The 12,120-nt window shown below is 44.9% G+C and overlaps 1 protein-coding gene across 5 annotated transcripts in view; it reads left to right on the top strand.

Annotated features, from left to right (window-relative positions):
• Positions 1-12,120, top strand: part of NFIB (nuclear factor I B) — a 182,988-nt gene that overhangs the window by 117,410 nt on the left and 53,458 nt on the right. For all 5 annotated transcript variants that reach the window (XM_075446940.1, XM_075446938.1, XM_075446937.1 and 2 more), the window contains exons 5-6: positions 280-400; positions 3,638-3,756. In XM_075446940.1, coding sequence (XP_075303055.1) covers positions 280-400; positions 3,638-3,756 — 240 coding nt within the window. The remainder of the gene's footprint in view (positions 1-279; positions 401-3,637; positions 3,757-12,120) is intronic.

Below are 12,120 nucleotides of genomic sequence, written 5' to 3'. Positions count from 1 at the left end.
AAGTTTGTGTTACCTTTTTCATACTGATGATTCCAGGTTATCTGCTATGCAACAAATACATTATCTCTGCATAACTGCTAAGGGTTTTCTAGGGACTGGGGAAGATAGTTCATTTTTTGCATATGTAAACATTGCTAGAACTTGTCTGTCCATGGTTTCTGCAAGAGGCAGAATATTAGATACATGTAGTAACATCTTGATGTTTTTCCCGGTTTAAAAATTATAAGATGGCTAAAAAGATAGATGATTATCTTTGACTCGTTGTGATGTGTTTTTCAGCTCCCATTACCCAGGGAACTGGAGTGAACTTCCCAATTGGAGAGCTTCCGAGCCAGCCATACTACCATGACATGAATTCGGGTGTAAATCTACAGAGGTCCTTATCCTCTCCACCAAGCAGGTAAAAACTTGATATAAGTGCTAAAGTGAAACCAGGTTTGATAGTGTGGAACAAGCAATTTGCAAATACTGTCAACAGCCAACTATTTTATGAATTTCCTCTGATTTTGTGAGGTAGGCTACTTATGTATGTTACTGTAATCTATGTACAGATGTATGTGTTACAAATCTTTTTTTGCCCAGAAGCATATAAATATTTAGCTCTCAGAGGTCACATCTCAGTGAAAACTGCTCAGAGAGACTGTCAAAAAAACATGAAGTGACATTTCAGACGGTTCCACCCATATAGCTGAGCCCTCAACCTCAGAGAGTAATTGAATATTTCACTAGAAATCTTGCTCCAAGACACCTTTTTTCCTCTCCTCACTCTAAAAACAATGTCTGGCCAATGTTTTGAAAGGCTGTTGAAGCAGCCGAGGCCTCATCTGGGTTTATGAGCTATTTGCGCACAGAGAACAGGTGGCTTCATCCCATATTAAAAAGTGGAAGTGGGGTTGTCATTGGACTTTTAGTTTCTTTGTTTTAATGTATGTATAGAAGCTACTTATTATCTAAGAAGGTTTTATTTGCAGAAAAACCTTAGTGTGAATAACAAAGAATTTTCAGGAACTTTAAAAAAGTTATATTGAAAGAATAAATCAAAAGAATTAAAGAAAACCTCTGTAGCCAACACTAGCTACAGAACACCAAGTTTCCCTCTATTCTGTTAAAAAATAAGCTCTGAATGTTGGCCAAATGATGAAAAAAAACACAAGTGAATTTTTATTACAATTTAATACTGGTTTAATTAGTGCATGGTCCACCACAGTGGTGCCCAGACTGTGGGAGCAGTTGTTTCTGGTCCTGTGGCCATGCCGTCAGCTTGTAGGATGCACGTGATGAGCATCCCCACCACTCAACAGGGTCCAGTTCTCCACAGCACCAGGCAGCAGCCGAGGGCAGGATGCGGGCCCGCTGCAGGGCTGCTGCAGGGCTGGAAGCCACAGACTTGTCTCGGGTTCAGCATCCCACTGCAGGGCAGGCAGGACAGAAGCCCCAGGGAGGGAGCTGCAGCCCAACAGCACACAGAGCACACGCATGGCACCCAGCTGCCCATTAGAGGATTGCAGCACAAATTAAAATTTAAAAAAAAAAAAAAAAAAGGGCTACGAGGATGATGAGGGGACTGGAGCATCTCTCCTACAAGGAGATGCTGAGGGAGCTGGTCTTGTTCAGCCTGAAAAAGAGAAGGCTGAGAGGGGACCTAATAAATGCTTGTAAATATTTCAAGGTTGGGTGTCAGGAGGATGGGGTCAAACTCTTTTCAGTGGTGCCCAGTGACAGGACAAGGGGCAATGGGCACAAACTGAAGCACAGGAAGTTCCAGCTGAACATGAGGAAGAACTTCTTCCCTCTGAGGGTGACGGAGCACTGGAACAGGCTGCCCAGGGAGGTTGTGGAGTCTCCTTCTCTGGAGATATTCAAGACCCACCAGGACAAGGTCCTGTGCAGCCTGCTGTATGTGACCCTGCTTCGGCAGGGGGGTTGTACTAGATGGCCCACAGAGGTCCCTTCCAACCTCTACTATTCTGTGATTCTGTGATTTAATCATGTAATTTAAAGTGGTGTTGTTATTGCCTGTCATTGCTGTTGCTACTAAAGACAGTAATAATTTTTGTCCGGGTTTGAAGCGCTCACTAAATCGTCTGCCAAAAGAACAGCTACACATCTTGAAACTGATGGTGAGTAGCAGGAAGATCTAGCAGCCAGGAACCTGCTGGCAGGGCTTGATGCTACAGGGTACTTGCAGGCACAAAGGCTGTCTTTGAGGACTCCCTCTTGGACCTCTATCTTGAAAGATATGTTGGGATGGATACTGTTCCTGGTGGAAATTTCTTTAGGTATATAAAGACAAGGTGTCTTTTTCTGTAGCATCACCCCAGCTCATGAAACCATGTTTCCTGCCTCACCCATACAAGGGGAATTTCCCAGCACAGAGGAAAGAAGGAGGAACATGTGAGGTAGCCACAGGTTCTCTAAGTTTTCACAAGGGTCTCCGAGTTCTTGCTACAGGCAGTTTGGTCTGAGGGACGTACTTCTTCCTTGCTTCAGCTTGCTCCCTTCTCCCAACTCTGAGAAAGACCCCGTTCCCTCCCTCAGGAGCAGCTGGCAGGCCCCAGAGGTGGAGAATCTGCTGTGTCCTCCTGACTCCCAGATGGTGTATTGGGGTCCCCTGGTTTTCTGAAACTGTCCCAATATACCATGAAATCATAAGTACTATAGGACCTCTCATTGCCCCATGTTTCTGTACCCCAGTGAGCTGGGAAGTGTCTGCAAAGTGGGACAGGATTTAACAGGACTAAGAGGTTGGGATGCTCTTCCACCAGTGCCTGGTGCTTCTGGGTTATTTTGCTCATATTCCCCTATTTCCTTCCATTGTATTTTCAGCTTGGCAGTTCACCTAGTGTATTTTAGAAATGGGTAGGTTGATTCTCACGGCATTGTTGAAATAATAATAACAAAAACAACAATAACAACAACATCATCATCGACAACAACAACAAAAATAATAATAGTACTACCATCACCACCACCATTAAAACCTTCATCCTGGTTTTCTTTGGCAGTCAGCATAACAGCTTCAGTGTATATTCCTATGAAGAAACTTGACTTCCCTCCACTGTATTGCAGTGCTGCCTCATTTTATGTAGTGTGATTTGAAATATGGGCCTTTTTTTGTTCTTAATTAAACCAGTTTAAAATGAAAAGTCTTTGTTTCAGGTTAGACCTCTTTGAAAAGCTTAGCGTTTTGACCTGATGAAATATGCTAAACTACGTTTTTTCCCTGTTAACACATTCAGAAATGTTCCTTTTTTATCAGTAATACTTTTCCAGTGCTTTGTTTTGCTTTCGTGGTTTCCAGATAGTGTTTAACATTCTCCTGACACAGCCTTTCTTTGGTACGTTACAGGAACTGGTTTCTTGGTTGCTCAGCCAAATGCTTGTAGACTTTTATATGTTACCTAATTACACCAACTGTGAAACACTAAATTGTGAAAAATGCAAGCACATACCTGTATTACGTATTATTAAATAATATAGTGTATGTAAGTTAACATAAGCTCTAATATCCACTTTTTTTTGTGCTATGCACGCCTGAATTACTTTATATTGAAATGTTTGTTGAAATCCAAACAGTTTATATACCACTATTAGCTGCGTATCGTATTCACTGCCAAATCTCACATTACTTCGACAGCAAAAGACCCAAAACCATCTCCATAGATGAAAATATGGAGCCAAGCCCCACAGGAGACTTTTATCCTTCTCCAAATTCACCAGCTGCGGGGAGTCGGACATGGCATGAAAGAGATCAAGGTGAGTAACACAGGACCATTTTACCTCGAAGTATTTTTAAATATAAAATCTCTGCATCTCTCTTTCCATTACTGCAATAAAATGAGGACTTTCTTTTTAGAAGAATCATGGTTTTTTCTGTCTGGTATTTGTATTTGCTGGTTTTGTAAATGTAATTAAAACCAACAATCAACAGGATATGGTACAAACAACCACATAATAATTTTTACATGTGGTGACTGCCTTATCTATTGTTTGAAAAGATGTGTGGCAAGTGAGGTACTTGTGTATGCTGTGATCATCCCAACAGGATTCTGAGTACGGTGGTTTCAAGTAAAAACCAAAACATATCCATATTATGGTTGAATCAACACTAGTTTATTCAGTTTTTGTTTTACCATGACAGTCTCCTGTATGTGTGTTTAGTCCATACTTTGTGACTCACAATAGGTCCAAAATGCTCCTTTCTGAAGAGACCACACATAGCTCTGTGGGACTGTATCCATATGCTAAAGGGTATTGGTAAGTGTTGTGTTTTGGATTAGCAGAAACAAGGAACATGTTTGTGTGGAGAAGAAAGTTATGGCTGTCAAAACAGTAAAATTAATTGTAATAATTTTCCCTCATATTATCGTGATATTTTATAAACCTAGATGCCAGTGTAGCCTTTTCCCTCACCTTTGTAATGTGAAAACACGTTTAAACTCACATTTATTTGAACAGCGTTGTTTAATGGATCCTGTCGCTGAGTTGCTGCAGCTATTTGGAGAGTCTGTGAAATGTACAGCACAGTATGCAAAAGTGAAATAGGGGAAAAGACATGCCATTGCTTCCTTTGCTGATCTTCCCATGTTTGCTCTCCTTTTCCCCATCCATTACTCATCATTGCTCTCAGTTTCTCAGTAACTAACTGACCCTATGGTCTTACTTAATTTTTGTATTGTTTTAGGCTTTTTTATTTTTTCTTTTTTTCGCCTGCTAAGTTTTCGTTTTCATCTCTGTGAGCAAGATAGCATGTGACTGGTGTTTAGTTTAGCTGCCCTGTATTTTCACATTTTTGTCATAGTTGGTCTCCTTTTAATCTGCTTCTGCCTATCCTCTGATCTGCATTCTCTTCGTCAGGCTGTTCCTCTCACACACTGTTTACTAATCTTTTTCTTCATTGTTTCTATTATACTTCTTGTTTCTCATGGAAGCTCTGATACTTTCTTATTTCTAGCTGTTTGCACTATTCATTGTTCAATTTAAAAAAATAAAAAATCTTGCCTGTGGCTTTGCGTATCCAAACTTAAGAACAGAAAAAGAGCAGTTCTGACAGCCAGCATCTTCCCCCTTGTGCAAAATATTTTCCTCTGTGACTGTTACCTGTTTTGCCATGACACTTTATTATGTTTTTTCCTAAAAGGCAGGACTGTAGCTCAATGAATTTTGTCCTTTTGAAGTATATTATTTTTGTGGTTGTGGGGAATGTGAAATGAAGTCTTTTGTGCTGCTGAGTAAGCTGTTGGGACTTCTGAGAAATGCAGTGCTGCATGGACAGCTGAGCCTGAGTCCTACTGATGGAGCCTTTGACAGATGTTCTCTTTAGTTTCCAACTATCTCAATTGCTCTTGAATCATTCTGCTTGCAAAGAGCTGTGCTCTGTGAACACTGGACTTGTTCAGTTTTAACAGCCTTCTTCATGTCAGATTTCTCAGTAGTGAACAATATTATTGTTCAGATTGCTTGAGTAGATTTGCAATAAACATTTAGTTGATTTCTGTGCCATTGGGTAGCTAGACTTCTGGACTGAAACAGCCTTTAGCTCTCTATACAAGTTTCATAAATCAGAGTACTCCAAAAGAAGAGAAAGATCTCTGAAGAGATCGACTTGAATCAGTTTATTTTGTTTTTGCTTCCTCTGCTTCATGAAGTTTATATTCCTCCCTGAATATCCTGTTCTCCAGCACTGCTGCGCCTAGTGAAATTTTACCAGATCCTTGACAGAGAGTTTGTGTTTGAGACACTGTGAGGGACTTTGTTTTATATATATTTGAGATGTTTTTCTATTCCTACAGAAGGACAGATATACTACTGTCGTAGAATCATAGAATGCTTTGGGTTGGAAGGGACCTTTAACAGCCATCTAGTCCAATCCTCCTGCAATAAGCAGGGACATCTTCAGCTAGATCAAAATCACAGAATCATAGAATCATAGGTTTGAAAAGACCTCCAAGATCATCAAGTCCAACCATCCACCCACCACCATGCCTACTAAACCATGTCCTGAAGTGCCACATCTACACGTTTTTTAAACACCTCCGGGATGGTGACTGAACTACCTCCCTGGGCAGCCTGTTCCCATGCCTGACCACTCTTTCAGTAACAAATTTTTTCCTAATATCTAATCTAAACCTCCCCTGATGCAACCTGAGGCCATTGCCTCTCATCCTATCGCTAGTTACCTGGGAGAAGAGACCAACCCCTGCCTCACTACAACCTCCTTTCAGGTAGTTGTAGAGAGCAATAAGGTCCCTCAGCCTCCTCTTCTCCAAACTAAACAGCCCCAGCTCCCTCAGCCGCTCCTCATAGGACTTGTTCTCTAGACCCCTCATCAGTTTTGTTGCCCTTCTCTGGACATGCTCCAGCAGCTCCGAGGGGCCCAAAACTGAACACAGTACTCCAGGTGCAGCCTCACCAGTGCCGAATACAGAGGCACGATCACCTCCCTACTCCTGCTGGCTACACTATTCCTGATACAAGCCAGGATGCCATTGGTTTTCCTGGCCACCTGGGCACACTGCTGGCTCATGTTCAGCCGGCTGTCGACCAGCACCCCAATGTCCTTTTCTGCCGGGCAGCTCACCAGTCAGTCTTCCCCAAGCCTATAGCACTGCAAAGGGTTGTTGTGACCAAAGTGCAGGACCCGGCACTTAGCCTTGTTGAACCTCACACAGTTGGCCTCAGCCCATCGATCCAGCCTGTCCAGATCCCTCTGTAGAGCCTTCCTACCCTGGAGCAGATCGACACTCCCACCCAGCTTGGTGTCATCTGCAAATTTACTTAGGGAGCACTCAATCCCCTCATCCAGATCATTGATAAAGATGTTAAACAAGACCGGACCGAAAACTGAGCTCTGGGGGACACCACTCGTGACGGGCCACCGGCTGGATTTAACTCCATTCACCACCACTCTCTGCGCTCAGCCATTTAGCCAGTTCTTTATCCAGCAAAGAGTACACCCATCCAAACCATGGGCAGACAATTTCTCCAGGAGGATGCTGTGGGGAACAGTGTCAAAGGCCTTACTAAAGTCCAGGTAGACAACATCCACAGCCTTTCCCTCATCCTCTAGGTGGGTCACCTGGTCATAGAAGGAGGTCAGGTTGGTCAAGCAGGACCTGCCTTTCATGAACCCATGCTGGCTGGGCCTGTTCCCCTGGTTGTTCTGCAGATGCCCAGTGAGTGCACTCAGGATGAATCACTCCATAATCTTGCCCAGCACCGAGGTCAGGCTGACAGGTCTGTAGTTCCCAAGATCCTCCTTCTGGCCCTTCTTGTAGATGGGTGTTACGCTGGCTATCCTCCAGTGACCTGGGACCTCCCCTGTTAACCAGGACAGCTGATAGATGATGGAAAGTGGCTTTTCCAGCTCCTCCACCAGTTCCCTCAGCACTCTTGGGTGGATCCCATCTGGCCCCATAGACTTGTAAGCGTGGAGGTGGCATAGCAGGTCATTAACTGCTTCCTTCTGGATTATGGGAGATTTGTTCCGCTCTCCTTCCATATCTTCCAGCACTGGGGGCTGACTACCCTGGGGATAACCAGTCTGACTATTAAAAATGGAGGCGAAGAAGGCATTAAGGACCTCAGCCTTTTCCTCATCCTTGTTGCCAATATTCCCCCTTGCATCCCAGAAGGGATGGAGACTCTCCTTGGCCCTCTTTTAGTTATTGATGTATTTGTTGAAACATTTTTTGTTGTCCCGAGAGTGGCCAGCCTGAGTTCTAGCTGGGCTTTTGCCTTTCCAATTTCCTCTCTACACGACCTAACAAGACCCCTGTACTCCTCTTGAGTCACCTGCCCTTTCTTCCTTAGGTGGTAGACACTCCTTTCTTTCCTGAGTCCCAGCAAGAGCTCCCTGTTCAGCCAGGCTGGTCGTCTTCCCCGCCAGTTTGTCTTGCAGCACTTGGGGACAGCCTGCTCCTGTGCCCGTAAGACTTCCTCCTTGAAGAATGTCCAGCCTTCCTGGACCTCTTTGCCCTTCAGGACTCTCTCACAGAATCACAGAATCACAGAATCACCGAATCACAGAATCACAGAATCACAGAATCACAGAATGTTAGGGGTTGGAAGGGACCTCTGTGGGTCATCTAGTCCAACCCTCCTGCTGAAGCAGGGTCACCTACAGTAGACTGTAGAGGACCTTGTCCAGGCGAGTCTTGAATATCTCCAGAGAAGGAGACTCCACAACCTCCCTGGGCAGCCTGTTCCAGTGCTCCGTCACCCTCAGAGGGAAGAAGTTCTTCCTCATGTTCAGGTGGAACTTCCTGTGCTTCAGTTTGTGCCCGTTGCCCCTTGTCCTGTCACTGGGCACCACTGAAAAGATCTTGGCCCCATCCTCCTGACACCCACCCTTGAGATATTTATAAGCATTTGAAAGGTCCCCTCTCAGCCTTCTCTTCTTCAGGCTGAACAAGCCCAGCTCCCTCAGCCTCTCCTCGTAGGAGAGATGTTCCAGTCCCCTCACCATCCTCGTAGCCCTCTGCTGGACTCTCTCCACTAGCTCTTCATCTTTCTTGAATGGAGGAGCCCAGAACTGGACAAAGTACTCCAGATGAGGCCTCACTAGGGCAGTGTGGAGGGGAAGGAGAACCTCCCTCGGCCTGCTGGCCACACCTCCTCCTAACGCACCCCAGGATCCCATTGACCTTCTTGACAGCCAGGGCACACTGCTGGCTCATAGTTAACCTGTCGTCCACTAGGACACCCAGGTCCCTCTCCACAGAGCTGCTCTCCAGCAGGTCCACCCCAAGCCTGTACTGATGCATGGGGTTGTTCCTCCCCAGGTGCAGGACCCTGCATTTGCCTTTGTTGAACCTCATCAGGTTCCTCTCTGCCCAGCTTTCCAACCTGTCCAGGTCACGCTGAATGGCAGCACAGCCTTCTGGTGTATCTACCACACCTCCCAGTTTGGTGTCATCAGCAAACTTGCTGATGGTACATTCTAAATCTTCATCCAGGTCGCTGATGAAGAAGTTAAACAAGACTGGGATCCCAGGGGATCTTCTCAACCAGTGTCCTTAACAAGCCAAAGTCTGCCCTCCGAAAGTCCATAGTGGTGGTTTTGCTGGCCCTCCTCTTAACTTCACCTCGAACCGAGTACTCAGTCATTTCATGGTTGCTAGACCATGAGCCCCGTCCAGCCTGAGCTTGAATGTTTCCAGGGATGGAGCATCTATCACCTCTCTGGGTAGCCTGTTCCAGGGTTTCACCACCCTCATTGTACAAAATTTCTTCCTTATGTCCAGTCTAACTCTACCCTGCCTTGGTTTAAAACCATTACTCCTTGTCCTGTCACAACAGGCCTTGCTAAGAAGATTTTCCCTATCTTTCTTATAGGCCCCTTTTAAGTACTGAAAGGCTGCAAAACGGTATCCCTGCAGCCTTCTTTTCTTCAGGCTGAACAACCCCAACTCTCTCAGCCTTTCCTCATAGGAGAGATGTTCCATCCCTCTGATGATTTTTGTGGCCTCCTCTGGACCCACTGGAACAGGTCCATGTCTTTCCTGTGCTGGGGGCTCCAGAACTGGATGCAGGACTCCAGGTGGGGTCTCACCAGAGCAGAGCAGAGGGGCAGAATCTCCTCCCTTGACCTGCTGGCCACACTGCTTTTGATGCAGCCCATGGTACAGTTGGCCTTCTGGGCTGCCAGCACACATTGCCAGGTCGTGTTGAGCTTCTCATCAACCAGTACACCCAAGTTCTTCTCCTCAGGGCTGCTCTCAATCCCTTCATCCCCCAGCCTGTATTTATACTGGGGTTTACCCTGAACCAGGTGCAGGACTCTGCACTTGGGCTTGTTGAACCTCATAAGGTTCACACAGGCCCACTTCTCGAACTTGTCCAGGTCCCTCTGGATGGCATCTCATCCCTCAGGTGTGTTGACTGCACCACTCAGCTTGGTGTCGTCTGCCAACCTGCTGAGGGTGCACTTGATCACACTGTCTATGTCATTGATGAAGATATTAAACAGCACCAGTCCCAATATGCACCGCTAGGGACACCACTTGTCACCAAACTCCATTTGGACATCAAGCTGTTGACCACTACCCTCTGGATGTGACCTTCCAACCAATTCCTCATCCACTGAACAGTCCACCAAGCAAATTCGTCTCTCTCCAATTTAGAGAGAAGGGTGTTGTGGGAGACTGTGTAAAAGGCCTTACAGGAGTCCAGATAGATGACATCCATAGCTCTTCCCTTGTCCACTGATGTAGTCACTCCACCATATAAGGCCACTAGGCTGGTCTTGCCCTTGGTGAAGCCATGCTGGCTGTCTTGAATCACCTCCCTGTCCTCCATGTGCCTTAGCATAGCTTCTAGGAGGATCTGTTCCCTGATTTTCCCGGGCACAGAGGTGAGGCTGGCATGTCGGTAGTTCTCAGGGTCCTCCTTTCTCCTGCTTTTTAAAAACGGGTGTAATGTTTGCCGCTTTCCAGTCACCAGGGACTTCACCTGACCACCATGACTTTTCAAATATTACGGAGACTGTCATGGCAACTACATCAGCCAATTCTCTCAGGACTCTGGGATGCATCTCGTCAGGTCCCGTAGACTTATGTGTATTCGGGTTCCTCAGGTGGTCACAAGCTTGAATATTCTCTTACAGTGGGAGGGACTTTGCTCCCCCAGTACCCATCTTGCAGTCCGTCAACTGGGGAGGGGTAAGGAGAAAGGTTGTCAGTGAAGAGTGAGGCAAAAACATTGTTGAATACCTCATCCTTCTCCTCGTCTGTTACCAGTTTGCTCATCAGGGGCCATACCGTTTCTTTTACCTTGTTTTCCTGACTGAGGTACCTGTAGGAGCACACTTTCCAGTCTGAAAACCATTATACTGGGGTAAGCATGAACCTTTGCTCCTAACCATTTATGTTTGACTCCAATCACATTCTGAGATTATCCTGCTGGTGCAGAGACACTGTGAGGTAATGACCTCAATGCCTGTCCTTGATACCTGGCCTCACTGGGAATGGATATGTGGCAGCTCCTGGCATATTCTGCTGCTGATTTGTTAGATGCTTGATATTTGTACTAGCATGTATCTGTGTAAAGCTCCTTTTGGACAGACAGGCCTTACCAGGGTATGATATTTGTGAAAACTAATGTTCTGTTTCTTTATGCCTGCAAGCACAAAGTTAATAGCAATAAGAGTTTGCAGGTAGTTTCTGTGCCAGGGAGGTCACTGGTACTTCTTCCCTCTCCCCCATGGAGATCTGTGTGTTGTAGGAGGTTAGGCATGGATGAAAAAAAAGGAGAAGCCATTTGGGATCACATTTGTGTTCATACAGTGTTACCAGGGGATTCTCACATAGTCCCAACAGACACTACTTTTCCAGGCAGTCTCCAAAGTTCGTCACCACCAGAAATGTGGATCATTCCACAGTACCCACAGAAGAGAATATGCAGAGGTATGATGTTTATGGGTAGGTAGCTTCTCGTTCACTCTGATGCAATTTTAACTTTTCTAAGAGAAACAAAATCAGAAATAGAGTTGATATTAAGATACAGCATCATTGTTTTCAGTTTTATTGTCTCTGTTTTGAACCTGACAGAGTAAAGTCTCTAATGACCTTAAATGGATCCATTTTCTTCATCTGCATACTGAAGTGTAATGTATTTTCATACAAATAGAAATGACATAGATTTGAAAGATTCTTTTATCATGAAGACTTTTCATATCTTTATTTAGCTGCATTTGTAAGAGAGCAGAAATGAGATGACGGCAGTAGTTTGGAACTGGAGATAGTCACAATTAAACAATAACAGCTGAAACAGGTTGGAATAAAGTAGGAGTTTCATAAGTGTTTAAGGAGTATTTAGCTGGTTTTGGTAGAATGGGACAGTGGTTAATGGGTAACAGAAATATGCTGAGATTAAAAATGTGACAGATGAAAATTTGCAAGGAGGTGGAACAGGTTAGATGAAATTTTATTGGTGTGAAAAACAAATATCAGGTAGTTTATTAGTGAAGTAGACATCGGGAGAGGAGTGATTCTGTATAAGTGATTCTGTTGTAATCCTCATAGTTTCTACAGCCTCTACTGTGCAAGCATGCATCATGAGGGGTAGGACCATAATTACAGGAGTACTTGTAGTTTAGACAGGATGTGGCATTTGTGAAAC

The sequence above is a fragment of the Opisthocomus hoazin genome, chromosome Z (genome assembly GCF_030867145.1).
Source record: "Opisthocomus hoazin isolate bOpiHoa1 chromosome Z, bOpiHoa1.hap1, whole genome shotgun sequence".
NCBI classification, from domain to species: domain Eukaryota; kingdom Metazoa; phylum Chordata; class Aves; order Opisthocomiformes; family Opisthocomidae; genus Opisthocomus; species Opisthocomus hoazin.
The sequence above is the reverse complement of the archived record's forward strand: the minus strand, read 5'-3'. Positions and strand labels throughout refer to the sequence as shown.